At 51.0% G+C, this 21736-nt stretch overlaps 5 protein-coding genes across 5 annotated transcripts; 2 read left to right on the top strand and 3 right to left on the bottom strand.

The window, feature by feature from the left end:
- Positions 1 to 3907: 3907 nt before the first annotated feature.
- Positions 3908 to 5642, top strand: A1O9_05859 (uncharacterized protein; the record flags this gene model as incomplete). Its single annotated transcript, XM_013405073.1, has 2 exons — positions 3908 to 4373; positions 4429 to 5642. The coding sequence occupies 2 exons, from the start codon at positions 3908 to 3910 to the stop codon at positions 5640 to 5642; spliced, it is 1680 nt and encodes a 559-aa protein (XP_013260527.1).
- Positions 5643 to 10098: 4456 nt separating this feature from the next.
- Positions 10099 to 10494, bottom strand: A1O9_05858 (uncharacterized protein; the record flags this gene model as incomplete). The annotated part of the gene is made up of 1 exon (XM_013405072.1): positions 10099 to 10494. A coding segment is annotated over one exon (396 nt), but the record flags the coding sequence as incomplete, so codon positions are not given.
- Positions 10495 to 12671: 2177 nt separating this feature from the next.
- On the bottom strand, positions 12672 to 14107 carry A1O9_05857 (uncharacterized protein; the record flags this gene model as incomplete). Its single annotated transcript, XM_013405071.1, has 2 exons — positions 12672 to 13516; positions 13579 to 14107. The coding sequence occupies 2 exons, from the start codon at positions 14105 to 14107 to the stop codon at positions 12672 to 12674; spliced, it is 1374 nt and encodes a 457-aa protein (XP_013260525.1).
- Positions 14108 to 14558: 451 nt separating this feature from the next.
- On the top strand, positions 14559 to 15799 carry A1O9_05856 (uncharacterized protein; the record flags this gene model as incomplete). Its single annotated transcript, XM_013405070.1, has 3 exons — positions 14559 to 14616; positions 14705 to 14712; positions 14753 to 15799. 3 exons carry the CDS (start codon positions 14559 to 14561, stop codon positions 15797 to 15799), a joined length of 1113 nt encoding a protein of 370 aa, XP_013260524.1.
- A 1550-nt stretch (positions 15800 to 17349) lies between these two features.
- Positions 17350 to 18198, bottom strand: A1O9_05855 (uncharacterized protein; the record flags this gene model as incomplete). The annotated part of the gene is made up of 1 exon (XM_013405069.1): positions 17350 to 18198. One exon carries the CDS (start codon positions 18196 to 18198, stop codon positions 17350 to 17352), a length of 849 nt encoding a protein of 282 aa, XP_013260523.1.
- Between the last annotated feature and the right edge of the window lie 3538 nt (positions 18199 to 21736).

The following is a 21736-nucleotide window of genomic DNA, read 5'->3' as shown; positions in this document are numbered from 1 at the left end:
GTGAGCACAACCAGCTTCTCGGGAAAGCAAGCATTGACGCAGAATCACAAGGTAGTCCGTACGCAACCTACCTGTTCTTTGCTCCAGAAGCCACTCAGTTGTATCTCGCTGGTTCTGCGACTCTCGCATCCTAAAAAATGGACATTTGGGACGTATGCACTGCACGCCAATAATGCCCAAAGCAAGCGGCGGGTAGGACGTTACGGCCGGGGCTTGGTGTGGTTGGTGTGCCCAATGGATCCCTTCAATTCGGAGGCCCTTGCATGGCTTAGTTAGAGGCACCACCACCACCAGCCAGCAGGCGCCTCATTAGCTAGGGAGCCGCCCGGTGGTGGCGAGGCGGGAGGTACTATTACTCGTAGAGGTCCAACACACCACTGGCTCCTTCGAAGCGTCTCGAGATTTCCTGTCAAGGCCCTGAGAAGAAGGAAAAGCTCTGAGCTGGCCATGTCTTTGACTATGGTAACTCCCCCTTTGTATAGAGTTCGAGCATAATACACAATACCTCACAGTTAAGGATGTTTGCCGCATCGATGGCTAACCTGGTGTAAGACGTGGGATTTGCGCACAACGGGCTGAACACCTGCAGCTGGTGTGGTGTGTGGTTGGGGATTTGGTTGTGGGAATAGTCGTGTTCGATCCCATGAAGTGCAGATGGTCGCACGTTAGTTAGGGAGCCATCGTCGCGAGCGGTCACGCAGGGACAAGCATAAGGTTAAGGCATGTGGTGTCGAAACGACTACTCGTAACTAGCACTATAGGTCCGGAGTAGGTCGTTAGCAACAGGGAGAACAACCTCATCCTGATGATCTACCGGGTTGATGACTTGGTCCTAAGCTGAACTCGCTTGCAATTTTATTAAGTCATAGTAGTTCGTTGAATCATCATCGTGCATGTCGACAATTACTCGAAGCACGAGCTCAGCGCTACCTACTCGGTAACAAGGTACGGAGTACAAGTGTGCGACTAAGTGGTCCATTAGACAGCCTAAGTTGACGGTCCGTTCGTCTCCCGCATGCCAATGTGCCAAAGGGCGAGGGGGAAAGGGTGTACTTGCCAGTAGCGCTGCTACCTAATGGTAGGAGTTAAATACAACTGAGGACGACGAGTACGAGTAGTACTCGGTATCCACTACGAGTACGTGCTACCGCTGTCGGGGGTAGTTCTAGGGCTGGAGCAAGACCTGGTTAGGCAGCGACTTCCTTTATTGACCCAACGCTGCCAGGCGGTCTTAGATGCAGTCTTTTGTTCGCTGGATACCTACAGAGCACTTAGTGGTCACTGGTCAATGTTCTTGTTCTTTGTGAGTACTCCGTACGGAGTGCGCCTACTACTCCTTAACCGTAGCACTCTGGCGCCCTTGGGTCTTGTTGGGTCTTGGTGAAGGGGACAATTGAGGTCGCTACCTCCGTTCCTAGTCGTGTCACTTGACCCACCTCCCACCCTATTCGCCCACGCGAGCCTGAACCTGAGCCCTATCTTGCCGCCCACCACCTCGTAGCTTAACTACTGCAGTTCCCCCTCACCACCAATCCATGTCCCAAGCATGTCTTCGCGCCATTTGTTGGTTGCTTTCATTGTAATCCAAGGCCCCTGGGCGTCCGAGCAGTGCAGGCCAATCGTCGACAATGGTCCATTCCATCTTAAATACCCTCCTCGGGTTGGATGGCTCGTCCCTAGTATTGCAGTATTATTCCATGGGTTTCAAGCCACCTGAAGCCTGCCTCGGGCCCTCGTCTTCCAAGCATTTCCCCCTTGTGGCTTTCTCAAACCCATTTGTGTCAGCCCGTCTCGACAGGCCTTCAGGATCCACGCTGTGTGGTACAGAGGCACGTTGAGCACACGCTCCCAGGTAGGAAGGACTCAGTGCGGAGTCCTACGAGTGTGCCACGGGCTGCCCCAGCCCACGGTCCCCCACGGCTGAGGATGAGCACATTGCCCCTTCTGTCCCGAGCACTCCCATGGCCCTTTCCCCTTCCCCTCTCCCCTCCCACCCCAAATCCCTTATGGTCAGTAATTGCCATAGCGTAAAGTACCAGGTATTGTGTATTGTATGTACGTACAGTACCATGACAGGCTGTTTTCCTTTCCACAAATACCATAGCTACAGAGTACTCATCTCTGTCAACCACGAATCCCCATCCTCATCGATGATTCGCATCGTGTGCACGCAGCCCCTTCTCACCCGCACCAGGCACTAGCGATCTCGTGAAGGCGTTCGACTGTGGGAACCAAACCATGCGATGGCACAAGACGAGGTCGCTTTTAGCACCGAATGATCTTCGTCTACAACTGCTCGGCTCCTGCGGTCCGTTCAAGGGAAGAAAGGGAGCTAGACGGACAGCGCCAGGCCTTGTTATTGCCGTCCGTGATCGACTCATTGAGCGAGACCCTAACAGCCTAACCTGTCTACTCTAGCCTGCATTTCAATTCCACGCCGCCACTGGTAGAACTACCTGCGTGGGGCGTATGAGGTCCTCGAGCAAGTCAAATACTCCGTACGGAGTACCTCTTCTAACACTGCCACTCGTTCACGAGAAAGAGGAGAAACCAAAGACATGACCTAACAGGGTCGAGAGCGGAAAGCGAGGAGAGCTCAATTTCTGCATTTGAACAATCCATCTCGCCTTTCTTTCTTGCAATTCTTCTTCGCAACTACACATAACCTTCCTTGGGCATCTGAAGCACTGGCTCTCTTCGGGTCTATATGGTACTGCACTGAGGTCCCCAGTACTTAGCACAGCACATGGCGACTTCTTCAAGCACCCTCCCTAGTATCCAGGTAATGCCCTCGAAGCCGACAAACACTTCAAGCCGATTCTAGCAGTACCGGACTCTGCGGTCCATCCTCCGATCACACTACTGCTCCTGTACGAGGCGCATACTCCGTACTTATTATTGCCTATCTTCCCGGGGACTGCCGCAAAGCTGCCTCAAGTGCGAAGTGGTGGCTTGCCAGGGATTCAATACCTCTACAACCTCCCAGAGCCAGAGCGGGTCCAGGTGACGATTCTGGTTAAGTAAGTCAGTCTAATCCTGGGCGACCTTTCCGATGCCTAACTTGTCTGCTGCTAACTAACCCTGCTCAATCAACAGCCTTTAGGCCCGTTCCTTGACGCGGCCGGCCGGTACGGGCTAGCCTGTAAGCTTTTCTTGATAGCCCTGCTCGGCGGTTAGCCATCTTAGCCATCCACCTTGCAGTTTGAGGAGGGTCCTGAGCGTCCCTCACTCCCCTTCCAGGGAAAACCAGTCCCAGTTCCCTCCTCGCTCCCCTCGAAGAAGCATTGCGAGAGTCAGTGGTGGAAAAGCATTGAGCTTGCTTGCCCTGCCAGAGGTCGAGACCTACATCTCGATTTCCTACTCTTGGAGCCCAGACTTCAAACCCAGATCAACCCACAACCCACTTACAACCCTGCCGACCTCTCTGCAGCCCAAGCTCTCCGAACGACCCTCTCCAAGCCATTGTTCCATCTCCCTTTCATTTGTCTGGTCCGAGGATCCCTGCCGTACCCTGGTCCGACCGCTCACCCAATTCGTTTACGCTGCCTGCTCTGATTGTCTGGATTCTGTTCCCCCATCCACCTGGGACCTCCACTTCATCATATCCAACCCTCAAACTTCCTTCTTTCATATGCTCGGCCTTCCCACCCAATATACTACTTGCTAGTGTTCTAGCCAGGCCTGGTATCTGTACAGTAGTACCTCCTTCAAGGCCGGCCATCATCAGGAAGGATATTGAAGGTTGTAAATCCTGAGCTTCGTCCCTACTCACCTTCTCGGGACGACGCCTCCTTACATTAGAGCACGACGCCGGATCTGTTTGGTATGCATTGGTTGACTTCGTCAGCCTGTTGTCCATCTCAACCCAGCATATGAACCGTGACTCTCAATGCAGGTCTTATTGACTATGCCACCGGACCACCAGGACTCGCAGCATCCCGGCTATGGCCAGCCTGGATGGATCAATGTACCTTCGGCGTACTCAGCGAGTCCTCAGACGTCAATGTCACCAATGAACGACTTTCCGGCTTATGACTACCACTCGGTAACGCCCGTACCGATGGAGCCAGCGTACAATATGCCTCGAGCATCACCATTTGCCACCACTCATGCGCAGATGCCTCCGCCATTGATCATGCCCCATAATGGGCTTTGGCCGAGCATGCTGGCGAGCCAACCTCAAGCAAATTACCAAACGCCCATTATGCCCGCTGGACCCATACAGACTCCTTTGTCTGCTAGCACGGCGTCTGATATGACGCCCACCAGCGCGAAGCCTACACCTAGCCGTCGCAAGCTGACAGATGATGAACGGCGTCAAATGTGTATTGAAGCGGAGCAAAACCCCACCATGAAGCAGACTCAGATAGGAGGTAACAGGCCCCACTTTAATAGTATCTTGGTCTGTACTAACTTTTGATAGCCAAGTTCAATGTGGAAAGAAGGTGCGAAGTCATCGGCTACTGTTTCTGTACCAAAAGCGTCTGCTAACAGTTGGTAGCACTGTGTCCAAGATCCTGAGACAGCGTGACAAGTATATGAATCCCAAGCCAAAAGAAGACAGTTCGAGTCCTGAGAAAAAATCAAAAGCCAAACTGCCCGATTTTGAAAAGACGTTAACCAACTGGGTAAGAAACCAGCAAAAGAAAGGCTTGCCAATTTCCGATGAAGACTTGCGAAAGCAAGCTCGAGTTTTCTCCTTTAGCCGAGACGACCAGGCTGTAGTATCAAGCACGGACTGGCTGGAGAAATTCAAACGCAAGAACCACTTGCTGGCCCATCGGGACGACAACGACTCAAATTTGATAACCTCAAGCACTGCTTCCAACGAACAGACACCAGTTGATGCTTCACCTGTCTCCTCAAATGACGGCCTCGTGTCTCCCCCGATGTCCGCTATTGATGACTTGGCGACCAATGCAAGCATTAAGCTTGAAGGACCTGATTTTTTCAACTATGAAGAAAAGGACAGCTTCGAGGAATCCCCAATGGATAATGACTTCACAGAAGGCATCGGGCAGGGAGCCTCCGGCGCCATGCTGTCGCCACAGTCTCCCAGGTCCAGTAAAGTGGAGAACGAAATCTTAGGCCTGGCATCAGAAGATATGATCGAGGATCTTGTGGAAGCTTCGCACCGCCAGAGAAGTCAGACATTTTCCCACATGTCTCAAGGATATAGCAATTCTCGACCATCGTCGGCGGGACATCGGGCTCCATCACTGCCCGTCCGCTCATTGACTTCAACCAATGCAGAGGCCCGGTCCATGGGTATTGATCCCCGCCAAATGATGAAGCGACACAAGAGTGTCCCGGACATTCATTATCCTGAGCAGCCACGGATTAGTTCCATGCAGCCTCCACCTCTACCTCGATCTTCTGCGGATACTTCGCCTGTCAGCCATCCAGCTTCGCCTGTTGATGATGAACTCATCAGAGCATTGCATGAGATCAAGTCTCTTTTAGAGCAGAATCCAAGTGTAGCGGAGCCAGACGATTACTTGCTGATTGGCAAGTTGATGCAAAAGCTCAAGCTGCTACGACCAGTACATATGTCATCGCTGCCAGGCGGGATGCACCCTATCGACACTATGGACAGTCCTCGCATCTCGAAGAAGAGAACGATCCTCGGGATATCGACTTGAAATGGAGGTCGAACGAGTTGGAACCATTTCCTTTGCTACAATTCTCTCAGCACAGCATCTTGATTGCTGTGTAGGGTTACGTTTATTGCATTAGCAAGTCACAATCCTTTGGTTACATTTAGCGCGGAGCACAGGGATCTGGGAACTACAAGAACAGCAGGAAGATAGCGATCTCACCATCGAAACAGAAATAAGCCAGCAGATACCAGGGGCAAGCATGATCTTGGAGTCGCATATGGTTCATTTATTGGACGACCGGGCCAATTTCAGAGGAAATGCAAATTGGCCGTACGAATTTTCCCCCGGCTTTGGACTACCCTTCTCGGTCATGAGGACGAGTGGAAGTGATTTAGAACACCTGCCTCACAGCAAATTCTCCTTATTACTTGTATGATGACGGCATGCAAGGGCAGGCACAACAGGAACAGGAGCGAACGACGGAGCCGGCGAGTTCTTATCTTGGACACCATATGTATTTCGTTTCTTACTTTCTCTTGTCTTTCTCCATGTTGAGGGACCCTCCACACTTATGTCAGTGTCCGGGTCATGTGGAGCCTTTTTTGCTTTTACTTTTGGGGTTGCATGACGGATGGATAAGCGGTGTGTGCTTCGTCGTGTTTCGCTCAAGCGGACCGGAGAGGGAGGTTGGGCAGTGACTGGAACAGCGACAGGGACAGGGACATAAGACTGATCGACGTGGGGACAGGACTCATGAGCATATAACTACTCCTCTTCTTTCTCTCCTTTCAGAAGGGGAACTTTATGATGTGGTAGCATCCCTTTTTTCCATCTTGCTGAAATGCCAGCAATTACAAACCGAAAACGACGACTCAGACTGAACATTGTGACGCTGTCGAGATCTAGAAGTACACTGTTTCAACACCATGAGCATGGTGTTGGCGGCAACGCCAGAGCATTACATTTGCATGCAGGGAGCGCAGGCTGGAAAGAGACCATGAGACCATGAGGCGGCGACCAGGGAGAACCCACGGCGCTGCCAATCGGAAGCCAGCAGATAGGGGAAATTGAGATAGAGAATCGCGATTCGGCTGTGTACCTCCTACCCAGTGCCTCGTAAGGACAGTGCAGAAGCGAGACCAAGACAAGGCGAACAGGTTGCAGATCACTCAGATCACGGCTGATCAACGGACTACACAGCAGCAACGAAGTATACGTCTCGACAGAATTCTCGTGACGTTCTCGAAGCCAAAAGTGAGGCTGGCCGCTGGATAATGTTATAATGTTGGGGATGGAGGAAGCTGCATCACTCTTCCTACTCAACCGGTCGTACCTGCCGATCATTTCGCCTCCAAAATGGCAAGAGGGTCAACATCCCCCGCCCTTCGTGCACGATGCAAGAAAGGAAGGACCGTCCCGACCGTTGAACCCTCAACCTGTCAACGAGATCTCCTTTTTTGCTCCAGTCCTCCGCATCCATCACTCGCCCCGTAACTCGTTCCGTATCCATCATTTGTTCTCTATCACATCTGCTAGACTCATTCGCGGCTTCAATGGTTAGGGCCTCCAAGGGCCGAGACAGCCGTGGTTTACCCCAGAGTACCATTGGAGCTGACGCCGTGTTTCATCCTTGGATGCCCAACATTATCAATTCGAGCGCCACTGGCTGGGAACGGGCAGGCCGAGCTCTTGCTAGAAGGAGGGCCAGAAGTCCCATAGAAGTGCACCGGCGCCCTTCTCCAGCATTCAACGCTATCAAAGCTGCTGCTCGTCCAGAGTCACAGGCTTCTATTTGGAGAGAGTTGAAACCCTGGCTCCCTATCAACAAGAGCTATTGACGCCAAAATGAAAGTGGGTTGTTCCTGTGTCGACTGGGTCCTCCACGGGCAAATTCCATCATTGCATTTGCCTGCCTCATCTCCTTGAACCATCGAGATGATGGACCACTGTCTTCCCCATCTGGTCCTTTGCACGCCCCATCTCAAAATGAGCATCCTTGGTCCTGCGTTGATATCCGAAACGCTGCTCAGTGTCTCCCACGCACCCTTTCCTCGAGCTCCACCCACCAGCATCCCTACGATCCACCAGTTTCGAGTCAGCAATGCAAGGATACGCTCGCAATTGCGAGGGGAAAAACTTCGGTTCGGTCCTCAAAATACAGACTGGAAGTCCGGAAGAGTGAAGTTGATCAGCATATATCATACAATACATTAATGGCGTGGGATATTGAGCGGGTCTATTTGAGCGGAGACACCCAACATTGCAGCTCTCTGGTCAATGAGTCAACGACTGTTGTGTGATTTCTCTCAGAGTTAGACACTCTCTCGGTAGAAGTCAAACTCCCAAGCCCATGATACAATGGGAAACACTAAGGTTTTGTTTGAAGGCATAATACCATGACGGTAAGCTGTATAAATTCTCGCTCATGCGCAGCAGATCGCTAAGTGAGGTGTCCAATGATGTACAAATTGACCCGTGGTGGTCGTTCTTAGAATTCGGAGCCTCTGAGATGAGGAATAGGGTGGTATCGACGCTTCGCCAATCGAAGTTCGAGAATGGACAATTGCCAGCAAAGTCAAAATTTCTCCATGAGACATTGCCAATTGAATTTCAACACGCGCTGACGCTTACGAAACACAATTCGGCGGGCCGAAAAATACATTCAGGTGAAGAAAAGTCTGATGGCATCCGCTATCGATCACAGGTCAGTAACTAGATGAACCCCATAGCCTCCGGAGTCAGAACTTTTAAACCCTCGACAGCAGAGCAGATCCCCGCAAGTCCACGACATTGATTGAGATCAACGTGGTCAAATAGCCTTCACCTATTCTTTACCGGTTCGAAGGCCCCAATCTCTCTAACTTAAGTAGACTAGGAAGAGGATCGGCTACCGCGACAATCCTTGGGGTAAGAACATTTTGTTATATGCTCCTCACAAGGAAGCAAGGAATGCACACTGGGGTACGTGGCGGAGAATTGTCCTTCTGGCATATTGCTGTCAAGAAATGAATCGGTCTACTTCAAGATTTCAACGCTTTACACGGCCCAGGACAAGAGGAAAGACATCTATATACTATGTACACTGTAAAGCTAACTCTCGCATCAGTCTGCCCTGTAGGTGTTAAAGACCCTCCTGCGGGTGACAATGGATTTTCGTCCCAAATTGAGGCATGAACTCACTGGAATGTTCGTCTCTTGAGCGCTCCCCAGATACCTGGCATGCATAGTTCTCGATAGACTCTTGCTTGAAAGTCTTCCAACCTAGTCCTCCATTCCCGGCGTTTGAGCAAGTCTATATGATAGGAATGGAGGAGAGAAGACAAGAAAATGAAGGGACTCTGCTGGGATGGTTATTCATCGAGATCAAGAGTCTGAACAGAATACACCCTCTTAATTTGGGCACCTGGTTTCACCTGGTCCACCTACCCCTCTCAGTCTGGAGACCCAGGTGTATCAAAGCTCTCTACCGGCCATCTCACACCATTCAGTGCCTTGTGCTTCTCATTTTCTCCAACCCTCTAAGCTGTCGAAGCTGAACCTGGCCTTTTCCTTCTCCCAGGTTATGCTCTCTCTCTCTCTCTCTCACACACACACACGCGCGCGCGCGCGCGCGCGCGGGGGACGGGGGCAGGGTCACAGCTTTGACTGCGATGAAGCAGAAATAAGACTTGAGGACCAAGTCAAGTCTACATTATACATGGTTAGTTACATGTAGATAGGAATCGAGAGCCCTCTCCGTCTCTCCTCGCCACAAAGCAAAAGAGAGCAGGGGAAAAGAAAACGAAAAGGGACGCTTTGTATTCCCTTTCACCACAGTAGAAGAGCCCCAATACAGAGAGACAGACACTAGACACCAGGCAGGGAAGTAGTGAGGAGATCATATGTAACGAGTGGCTCGTTCGTGGAGCGGGAGACTGTCGATAAGACACATAGTGGATCTCAAATGTTGTCGTTCATGAAGGCATAAAAATAAATAAGAATCTTTGGAATTCTGTTTCGATTCCAGATTTCGAGCCCCGAGGGGAACACAATAGTGCATTGGTGGGAGGCGGGGAACACTTCGCACAATCGAATCTGTGATCAATATACTAGGAGGTCTCAAGTCTAGCCTCTTGTCAATAGCATGGCATGTTTCTTTGCCAGGCCATCCATCTCCATGGTTCGAGATCTGGACGCTGACACTCAGGAAATAAAGTCAAACATTGGAGTGAAAACCATGAATAATGAGAATGAATGATATTTTAATACAATAAATGGGGAATGTTTCGCTGTGAGGACTTGGAGTCGTACCTTTCGAATGAACGGTCTGGCTATACCAAGCTTTAGTCTTCGAGACAGAGTCCTGATTCCTCACATCGCTTCCATAACCCTCACGTAGGTCTTCTCTTCGTTATTTGTGACTCAGTGACCGCCCATCCACTTAGGATGGATCTCACTCGGGCCCTTGAATATGTAATTCCAGCTCGTCCTCCTCTTCCGTACTTAAAGATTGGAGGACGCCCCGTTCAGCAAGCAATTCAGACGGCAATTTGTCCCTCATCTCTGGACATATTCTACACAACACAAGCTCCAGAATCCCATAGATCAGATACTTGTTCAACCACAAATCATCGCTCCAGCCCAGTATCTCTTCTTCAATCTCGTCCACTCTTGCTTCTTCGCTATCGTGCATCAAAAGTGTCTTCGCAACTCTGTTGGGGAGCAAGCCAAGAATGTCGGCGGCGGCCTTTCGTTTGATTGCAATTCGTTCTTCGGTAGATGGTGGGGGAGGTGCTGGTGGGCCGAGCGTATTGTTGGGAAAGAGGATGGAACGGACCTGTAAGAGCAATGGTGGTAGGAGAGTTGGTGTAAAGATGCGTGTCGAGATTGTATAATAGAAAAATCTGTAGGGGGAAAGCTTGTCAGCACCAGACGACGGCAAAAAGACGTTGTCGCTCGCTTATAGAAGTCAATGAACAGCATGATTAGTCCGCAAGCTGTAACAGAGTACCAGGAAGCACCATTTTACGAGTGTCTTCTCTGATAAGCCATTCTCCAGAACCCTCAAGTCTTCTGAGATGAATTTGTCTTCACCAGCATCTTAAAGTCTGCCAAAATGATACTTTTCCCCCTTCTAATGCTCACCACTGACTCAGAACTTCACCGCTCGCCTCCTGTAGCCAGCACCCGGAGGATAGCACGTGATTCGAATGATGCAGCGTGGAGGTCGCTGTCTCGTGCGCAAGGCGTCGACATTCAGGGGGGGATGGAAAGCACGGATCGCTGCAGCAAAGGGCGGAAAAGGAAACGCTGGCCAGCGACCTACGGCAAAGTCCTCACGAGCATGTGTTCACAGGACTGGTCTTCGCATGCACCTGAGCAGACCTGCATGCGTAGTCTACAAAATGAAGAAAAGGACATAGCGTTGGCAGAAAGTGCCAAATGTGTCCAGGCGTGGTTTCGATGCAAGCGGAAACTTAGTGAGTCCCCACTATAGTCTCTTTTGCAGAAAGTCAGCAGCATTCGAGGGCTCCACCTTGAGAAATTGGCTGGGATCAAGGATTGAGATATCTTGAAAGTCAATTCAAAGAATTATCAAGGATGGTTGTGGTGGAGCTCTGAACCGTCTTGGGGGAGAAAATAGCGAGTAGAGTTGACGCTCGAAGCGCTCGTTGCGAGGCAGCTTCAGTTTGGCAGAAGGTGAATGGAGTAGTGACAGGCATATGATGGCCCAAAGCACGCCCAAACCGAACTTGGTAAGCCTGGGGAGATGGAGGGATCGAGACCACCACGCCCCAGTAGTGCTTTTGAAATGTTTGCAATTGAACTGATCAAATGCATTTGACGGGACGGGGATATTCGACAGACTCTGTTTGACAGATAACGGTTGCATGGCTGGATTTGTCCGTTGGTTTGGAATGCTGGGATGTGTGCGATTTGTGACGTAAAAAATACATGTTGGAAGAGCATATCTGCAGCGCGGGATTGCCCACTGCTCTGTTATCGGCACGCGCCGAAGACGGCCGACCCAGTACCAGTGGGGATCGGCAACCGGACTATCATCAGACCTTCAGGCCTAGGAGTTCGAAATCGGACAAGCGACCAATAGTGCGGGAGGACTGGTCATGATTTGGAAAATTCGTCCAGGTGGGCGGTCTCATTGGTTTCCTAGACAGAAATATTCCTGCAATTGGGAATGTGGCCTGCCTCGCCTGCGCGTTTGGGACCTCCCATAGTGATTCAGAATGGAAACTAGCGACCTGAGAGACCTTGTGCAACAGTAACTGGTGGAGAAGGATGAATATTTCGGGTTAAGTAATTCGGAGATGAAGGTGACAGAGACCCGACCAGCAAGGAAGATTGAAAGGGCGGGGCCGATCCATGTTGCCTTCAGGGCCCGAGTGTTGGCAATGTGTTTCGAGAGGAGATCAGGAAGGCGAAAATACCAATAATTCCGGGGCGGCGATTGGATGGACTTTTTCTATTTTTTGTTTTTACCTGGTGGGCCGACAGATCTCTCTCCAATGACCTTCAAGTTGGCCGATTGTGTTTGCGAGTGGGCCTGGCCATGATAGACTTGACGTACGGCCGATGATCATAAACATCACACATCTCCACTGGCGACGAGCGGGTTGCAACTGGGGGCCGATGAAGGCGAGCTTGAAGGTTCAGGTGCGACACAAACCAGTAGAATATGGTAAGGCATGTGCAGTCGAGATGAGCCATTCAGGAGGCGGGGGTTTGATTCTGACAATACAAGGCCCGTACCGTAATATACCGTAACGGCTGCTTATTGGGTGGACTTGGTATGACGGTATTTTTGGTCCACACGCACTTGATTCGAGGCCCGGATGACGAAGGAAAACGCACAATCCTCCACATGCTTCAAACATGACAGACTTGGAGATTCATTGGTGCTTGACTTTGATTCTCATATCATCTGACCAAGGTCTTATGCGACTCCAGGGGATAAGTAGGACCCATTGACTTACCACCGGCTCGGGACCATGGTGAGACATTTGACACCCCAGGAGCAAAGGAAAACAGCACGGTAGGGACTGGCGATAAATAAATAAAAAGGAGACGTATCACTTACTTGTCAAGCGTTGAATTTGCACTTCCATATCTGCCAGGCCCTTCGCTGAGAGCATGTTGCCAGAAACTCAATGAACTTGCCAGCCACGGCATGCGGACTGACAAATCGAGGATCGTAGAGATGCAGGAGAACAACCTGTAATTGATGACCGCTCGGGGAGATCCAGAATTGGCATCCGATAGGCGCCGCGTTGAGGGAGCGGGAGACTTGTGCGAATGCCAGGACGACGAGGCGGAGGTGGAGACGTCGAGGAAATGACTGTGGCCACCTCTCCCGGCTACATGCTGGGCGTGCACTATGCCGACGAGAATAAATCGCAAGGACTGATATGCAATAAAAGCGTACTGAAGGAGTCTCCAAACCCACGCACTAGCCGGTGATTGGTGTCGTTCTGACGAATTAGTTTCCTGATCCGCCGTTTTCGAAGACAATAGGCCGAATTTCTCAAGTCGGCTTGTGCGTTCTTCATGTTGTGAGGCCTTTTCGTCGACGGTGGTTTCGCCTGTCGCACGCGATGTCACGATCCCCACCACTTTTGAGGCCACGCCATGAAGAAACCACGGCTCGCATACTTTGTCCGCCAGTGCCCGTCCCAGGATCAAGTCGGCAATGATGTCGGTCACCAATGTCCTGAGACAAGTGTTGGCCAGGTCCTCGGTTGGCAGGAGCACTGCCAGTGCGCCTTGAATGAGTAGCTGGCGGTAGGCCGACTCGTACTTCTTCTGCTCCTCTTCTGTCAGCGAAGGGTCGAGAGCTGGATGTGGATTCAGAGCGTGATAGATTCGACGTGGGCTTTCTCCATAATGTAGAGCAGCTTGGGCGGTAGTGGCTGTGCGGTAGGCTGGAAATGGCAAGGGGTCAGCGTAGCCAACGACATTTGCGTCACCATGATTTCTTGCTTACCAACGACGTGCCTTTCGACCAAAGCAGCACCATCGTCCAATATCAATTCCGTGACGTCAATCTGTCTTAATCTCTGTTCCACTGCTCGACTGCAATGTGCAATTATCTGAATCACTTCATCGACAAAGGTACGGTCCGGAGTAATCTTGGAGTACCAAGAGTTGACAAAGTTCTTGATGATTATAGCGACGATGGCATAAAGCTGCACATCGACGTCGTTGGAACTGGTCAGTGGAGGCAATATGCCTTCAATGGGCGCAGGAGAAGTCCGAGAGGCTATGCCGTGGTTTCCATCTGCCACCAACGTCCTCTTGATCAAGGATAGGGTCGCCCTCTCTGAGGTTGAGTCCTGCGCTGAGGCAGGAGTATCTCGACGGTGCTTGGGGCCTGTCGGGGGTATGCGAGAGGAAGACTGGCCGGGAGCGACTTTGTTGTCGGCAAGGGCGTTCAATTGAGAAGCCTGAGCAGTGGAAGCGGCCTTTGTCGCAACATGAGGAAAAGGTGGGTGGGATGGAGAGGAAGCAGTCATTTCAGGACCATGGTGATGCCGAAGAGGTCCTTTTTGTAGAAATGTATAAGGATGTCGTTGGGTAGCTGTCGCCCGCTGGCCACGCTGGCAATGCAGGGGCAAGAGAGCACTCTCACCGGTTTGGTGGACTTTGATGGTGTCGAGAGGTGTGTCAGTGTGTGATTGGCCCGAGGCTCGAGATATGTCGAGGCTGCGTGCAACAACGAATTAATCTTGGTAGACCCCGGCTGACTTTCTCTTTTGGGCTTGCCCGCATTTGGTGTCTCACTAAGATGAGCGCTAGTGGGGTCTAGTTTGACACTAATTAGTAGATCTCACTAACAGCAACGATTCTGAAACCATGCCCCGAGGATTACATTCCCGACGACCGAGAAAAAAAATGGATTGGAACTCACCTTCTTCTATCTTTTAGTGTCATTAGTATTTACTTTTACCGACGACTGTATCAACAATGGGTGACTCACTGGCCCAGTCGTCCCGCATACCGATATGGCTAGACTGTGATCCAGGTATGTCAGACTCCCGGACTGGAGGAGGCCTTGAACCCATAACCTTCCCCCTTTAAATCGACCTGTCAATACTCATGACCATTCACAGGTCATGATGTAAGTCCCCATTTCGATCGTCTTGAACAATATATAGCAGAGGCTCATTGCCAGTTTTCAGGATGCCTGTGCCATTCTTCTATCCGTCTATCACCCGGCTTTGCAACTTCTAGGAATCAGCACGACCCACGGCAATGCTCCGCTGTCTAAGACGACATTGAACACCTTGAGCATCCTGGAGGCCATCGGCCAACCACAAATACCAGTGCTGCCAGGGGCATCCCGACCGTTCTGTCGCAATGTTCAGCCCGCGACGGATATCCACGGCGAGAGTGGCCTGGAGGGCACACACCTGCTCCCTGTTCCCCGGCGCAAGCCTCTCAGTCACTGTAATGCCATCAAGGAAATGCACGATGCATTGATATCAACTCCGGTCAACACGGCCTGGGTGGTCGCCACGGGGCCCTGCACGAACACCGCGCTGCTCTTCGCCACCTACCCACACCTTGCCTCTCATGTGAGAGGCGTAAGCATAATGGGTGGTGCAGTCGGCTCGCACTACACATCCGTATCGATGGGGCCGGACTACGTCGACTCCAAGGGCCAGTCTCACGTACGCAGTGGAAACATCACACCATTTGCAGAATTCAACATCTGGGCAGACCCCGAATCAGCAAGGAGCGTGTTCACAAATCCAATCCTACGATCCAAGACCGTCTTAATCCCTCTGGACTTGACTCACCAAGCATACGCAACACCGGAGATTCAAGAGATGCTCTTGAATGGCATCCAAGGCCCCACGCGCCTCAGAACCATGTTCAACGAACTACTCATGTTCTTTGCGAAGACGTATTCTGAAGTCTTTGGCCTAAATGAGGGGCCGCCCTTACATGATCCGCTGGCTGTGGCGGTATTGCTAGCTGATCATCCTGATAGCGGTTTCAAGGTCCCGTTCGATGACCATGGTGGCGAGCGTTGGATCGTAGATGTCGTGTTGGAAGGAGAGCAGATTGGTAGAACTGTGGTTGTGCAAGCAAATGACGGTGATGGTGTTAGAATTCCTAGATCGTTGGACTTGGCTCGTTTCTGGGAAGTTTTGAATTCATGCATGGGAAAAGCGGATGCTGCGACGAGTTATGTCAAATAGGCGACTGGCGATGACCCATTGGCCCCGTGGGCTGATGAAACAAGATTATCCCTACAATTTAAAAGCACTAGATAACGGATCTTAAGTCTGAATCAGGTAGTCATTGCAAAGGCCGGGTTCCTCTATCCGCTACCTCTATTCTGTCCGAAATCGCCCAATGAGTAATCTCCAGCGTTGGAGCTCTCAGAGCTCATGGACAGGCCCTAGATCATGGACACCCAAAGATCTCAGTTCACTCCCACAGTTACAGTCAGAGCAGTAGGTATGAAAGGAATCCTGTTATCAAACTCTCAGTCCAGACCCCTTTCCGAAGACGCCAGCGAAGGAAAGGTAGGTCATCGTCTCCCTGACTTCACGATCTCCAATGGAAGATCTTCACGGACGCCCAGACACGTACTTCTGTCGGAACGTCGACTTTTGCGGGGTCTCTCTCGGCGCAGGCAGTCTTGGAGCGTGGAACATTCGTACGCAAGACTCGGGCTCGTTTCGCCTTCTTCTTCGCGTCATCAATGAGTTTCTCAACCCTGTCCTTTCCTTCGCGCAGACAAACATCGAGGAGTCCTCCAAAGAAATGGTCGGAGTCGTGGCTGCGACTTGCAACGCAGTGTCTCCGAAACTTTTTCGGAGGAGAACCATCTGCAGACTTCGCCTCTGGAGTACACTTGAATGTGAATGAACATGGGGAAACGGCGGTGAGCTTAGCCTCCCGCATTGCTTCGGCATTCTGTTCCGTCGAAGCTACCCAGAAGTCCGGCAGACTAATTTTATTTCGTAGTTTCATCAAGAGTGGAGCCATACGTGGCTGACGGGTTCCAAGTTCTCTGATAGACACCCGCAGATGGATCACTGTGGGGACGTCGTCCATGCTACCGTGAGCATCAAGATTGTCAACGCCTCGCGCGGGAGCGATCTGACTGCTGTCTCGTGTGAGTCTTGATACGTAAGGATTTGAGCCCAAAATGACTTGTTGAAAGGACTGTTCCCGGAGGCTGGGTTTTGGTGGTGGTGATGGCAGTGATAGTGGTGATGGTCTCCATGCTGACTCTTCCCACTTGCGTGAACGAGGGGGCAACTGTGGCTTAGCAATGCCGCCCTGAAGGGGTTTCAAGACATCAGCTCGTGCCTCACGCCGAGAGGACTGTAGTTGTCCATGATCTTCGACTCTTTGTCTCGTATAACTCTCATTGACAAACATCTTGTGGAATTACCAGGTGCCATGGTCACCTACCTTGACAGTCAATGGCTATTGATCAATTTTTGGGCAGATAGCCACTGCTCTGAGAGACTTCGGCGACATCCGCAATAATAGGGATGGCTTTGGTAAGGATATTTGAAAGGGACAAGAGAGTTGGTCTAAGGTGGGTGCGCGCAGGTTTGTGTATCATCCGAGCAAGAGGCAGTGAGAGCCACAGACAGTCTCAAATCGTCACGTCATCTAGCTGCTTCGAGGCAGTGAGGCGCGACTCAATCCATTGTTGAGAGCTGGCACCAGCCTGTCATTGTTGCAGTGAATGAGATTAGAACAGGGACGGCCTTGCAAACTGTTGGAGCTATGTCGAAGACACACGAGCCCAACCTTTGTCTGTTTCATTTTTGTTCCAATTGCCCAAAGATGTTGTTACGTGAGCCTTGACGTCCATCGAAGTTCTTCGGAGTGAAGTTGATTTTGCTTGACAATACGTGTTTTGGACCAACGCACTCCATACCTCTTGCAGCTGGATAGATCTCGCTGAATGGATTGTGGTCGAATAAATCTCGAGTTTGTCGTGTACATCGATCATTTGCCTCCAGTTATCGACGATTGTCACTGCCATGTTCCACAACTTCCGTCGGGAGACAACGCTTGCTTTGCGTTCTCGAATTTCCCACTGTTTGTAGCCCTGTTTGACCCCATTTATCAGAACCTCCAATATCCCACCGGCTCCTTCTCCGGGGTCTAGTACCCATAAGGCAGTCGCGTTTGACACTTTAGGCTTCTGCTGGCCTGGTGATGCGCAGGTCAGCACTGCTCTGTCGAAGGCAAAGCGTGGAAAACCTGGGGGAAGTTTAGACACGTCGAAAAATTTCCCGCGCAGGGAGATTCTAGAAAGTCTTCCTTCTGGTCCGAACGCTCGACAATATCCAGTCTCGTTATATTGGTCTGCGTAGACGATCAATGTTCGAAGGTAAGCATTATCAGTCTTCTCAATAAACAAGTCATTTGGAAAGGCAATAACACTCAGAAACTGCTTGATAGCTAATTTATCGGTGCATGATTTCGAGTTACTCGGTTCTGCGTCGGCGCGAGCAGGCTTCCGGCGTACAAATCCAAGCATTGAAAAGTGGCCACGGCCTTGCAGTGTCTGCCTCAATTCATTGACGTCCTCATGCTGCCACGGTTCTGCCGTGCCCGGAGACATGGAGTTCATCAAAAGTTCCATTGACGCATCGCCACAAGGAGCTTCGGTCGTGAATAAATGAATCGAAACACTACTTTTGAACCTGAAGGGCCGGGATGGGGTTTCGCCGGGCTCGTTTAGGGAACTCGTTGAAGCCTCAAGGGATGAGAATTCAACAACCGGCGACAGGTATTTGGAGTCCTCGATTACTTTTCTCATCTCAGAAAGAAGCCAATAGTTGAAGCCCCTAAGAGCGAGCACCTCGGCATGCGAGTCGTGCAGCACGAGGCCAGAGCATTTCGGCAAAGCGCTTGCGGGAAGGCATTTTGTCCCAGTGCTGTGGTTCTATTAGTCCAAGCCATATGATCGCAGTCGCTGAACTAATAGGTGCGCACTTACGCTAACGAGGCACAGATAAGATCTTGATTTTCACCTGTTGCACCTTTATCAGGCTTCCATGCTACTGCTTTCAACAACGCTTACCGTGCGCCACAACGACCGAGGACAGAGGAGTCCACTCTCGCCTTCCGTCAGGATGAGTTCCAGGTTTACACTTGCTCGGGAGTGATTGATACTTGTCCAAGACAAGTGACGCCACCCGCTCAGCTAGTGAGGCCATCAACAGAGGGTTAGAGTAGAAAGGTTATTGCAGCGGTGAATATTGATGAAAATGAAAAGTTCCATATTAAGAAGATTTGCTGGCCTCTGCAGGCGAGGGTCCTCGTGTGACTAGCGACCACCTTCCATGAGATGGCAGCGCGATATTCGGTCACTACCAGTAAATGCGGGAGATGGTGATTTAAAGATTGAGTTAGGATGACAAAATGGGACCCAACATGTCAAATCAATCCTACGGTGACACCTTTAAGCTCGATATGAAGTGCATTAGCCTTGCTGTGCCCCGCCCTACCCGACTTCATCTCGACCAATCAACATATGAAGCAGCTACGTTCGCTATGTTGGCCACCTTGTACCACTATCATTGAGACCAATTCTTGGAATCATGGTTAGCTAACGCTGAAAAACTTTTCTCCAGCCGTAGGCACGCCGCCTCAGATAAACAGCATGAATCACATCGATCAATAGCCCCCTTCTTCAACGGGCTCATTGGCTTTATTCGCCGTCTTAAAGTAAGTATTGATGAACTCATTGCGCGCCTCGATCCACCCCTGGCTATGCCCATCAATTCTCTTGGTCTCGAGGCTCCTTCCTCGACTAACGCATGCCACCGAGTCCTTCGTATACTGGACATCCTGGCCAATGAGGGTGTGGAAAAGCTTGCCATAGACCTTCGCCCTAACCCTTTCAACGTACTCCGCCCTCATCTCGTCTGTGGACGGGATCTCAGCTTGACCGGAGAGAGTAGCGGCGATGGCGATGGCTTGGAACCCGAATAGTGCGAACGTCGCGGTGTAGAATGGGGTGCCCGTGGACGCGAGTGTTCGATCGGGGACGTAGAAGATGTCCTTGTGCAGGTTGTGCAATATGGTCTATTCGGTGATGAGGATCTTGTCATCGGCCTTGTCCCGCGGTATATCGCCACCGTGAATCTTGGGCGGGGAGAACGGGAAGATCAAATACAACCCAGTGGCGATGATCACTCCATCAATCCCCTTCGAACTCTTGCCCATCGACCAGCAGTACCTACCCAGGAGTCGCATTGGAACCCTTAGGCGAATTTGACCTCTCTTGTAATAACCAAAAAGAGACACTCTCAATAATCCGGGCACTATTGGGCTGTGACCGAGATTCAGGAGTATCCATGAATCCGCTCCTTGTTGACTGCCATACCTTTTTTGCAATATCAATGGAAGAGGCCCTACCGCCTATGAGCAGAAGGGTCTTCACAAACACGCGCAACCAGTCAGTTATCTCTACCCATGTCTCCATGCGGGTCTCGAAAGGGTCTGGCCCGCCTGATCCTCAGACTCCTTAGCATTTCGACAGCTCCTGGGATGCTAGATTCTCGATGGCCTTGGCTGCTTCCACACCGCCAAACCCAGTTTATCCGGCCCCCTTGGAGCGTGATAATCTAATATTCACTTCAAGTTTCATGTCAGCACTCATCAGTATACTATAGTCAACCAAACAAGAACCGGAAAAGAACATACGTCCGAACGCAACGACAACGAAGTCGACCGCCTGCAGCCGTTAACGCGAGGCGCCGATCTAAGACTCCAGGAAACCAGCGAGCCGTACCCATGCCCTTTAGTTGAGTCTCTGGTGACGGCATCCGATGCTGACGTCTCGGCCGTCCAGAGACAGGAGCTCTCGAGGACAGTGACGTCGAGCTCCTCATCCTTAAGGTGAGCAGCAGTGATAACCCCAGAAACTCCCGCACCGATAGCGGCGACACGTCGTGCAGCGCGGTCAATCATATTGAAAATTTCCCTTGAATCTACAGAGAAATTGAAAGGAAGCGGTGGCAGAAAGAGGACGTCCTTGCAAACGGAACTTCCAGGTCAAGAATGTCCGTATCACGAGTCTTTGAACCACCCGAAGAGAACGGCACCAGTTTATTGCGAATCTGAACGCGGGTCGCGCCAACCATCCGCCGGACGACGCGATTGGAGCTCACCTGAAAAGGGGAGCACTTGTGTCGGAGCAGAACCCAAAAGGCGCGACGCTCCGGGATAGTTTTCGCAGAGTACAGCCAGTGGTCAGTGACGGTTTTAACATACATCCAGCAATTTTCATGCAGAGTTGCTGGTGGTGGTCACGCCTTGCTCGAGGCTAATGGTTTCATGTCACTGGCGCAATGCCCTATCTAACGCGAGGTATGTAGGTACTTAGGTTGGCTTGGCCGAAATTGTCCCGACCCATTTCTAGCTATTTAGCACAAGCATTTTGGCTATTACAATAAAAGACATGAAGTCTGCAGCATATGACGAAGTCTTTACTCTGACAGATGTTTAGATAAAACAAGTTGGATTTTGATGCTGTTGAAGTTCGGTCCTCACGGGATCATCTAGTAGCCATATAACTTTTCACACAGGACCTTGTTCAACGAGATGGTGAGAACCACTGTGGCCTTGCCGGATGGCGATGGGTCATTATTCCAGTAATGGCTTCGTGAGGAGAGAACTGAGGAGACAACGGGCTTGACAGTCGCGGGATGAGAGGATGGGTCGAGCCGTGGACTCGAGTACAGTCCTGTCCGTCCATAATTAGAGTCAGGGAACAGGCTTTCCCTTGGATTGCCGTCTATAACATTGTTCGGTGAATTCAGTGTGGCCAGACTGGTAGCAAACCTGCGCTGAAACCTCTTCAGGAACGCAAGCAGACAGTACTGTGGTCTGTCTCTCCTACCTCCGGAAAGAAACAGCATCCTACCAGATACAGTGAATGCTTTGCAGAGACCACTATTAGCTGGGACTTCCACAATCCTGGACCAGTTGATGGGAAATGCTGTCCTTGACTAGCAGGAACCTATCCCAGATCTATCAAACCAAGGTGGTTTCGGTTGTTCTGACAAATTCGAGGCACGTTAGACTCTGGGAGGTATGAAACGCTTAAAAGGGTTTTAGCAGTCGCGAATCGGGTATACAATTGGACCGTG

Source organism: Exophiala aquamarina (genome assembly GCF_000709125.1).
Source record: "Exophiala aquamarina CBS 119918 chromosome Unknown aczIA-supercont1.4, whole genome shotgun sequence".
Lineage (NCBI taxonomy): Eukaryota > Fungi > Ascomycota > Eurotiomycetes > Chaetothyriales > Herpotrichiellaceae > Exophiala > Exophiala aquamarina.
The sequence above is the reverse complement of the archived record's forward strand: the minus strand, read 5'-3'. Positions and strand labels throughout refer to the sequence as shown.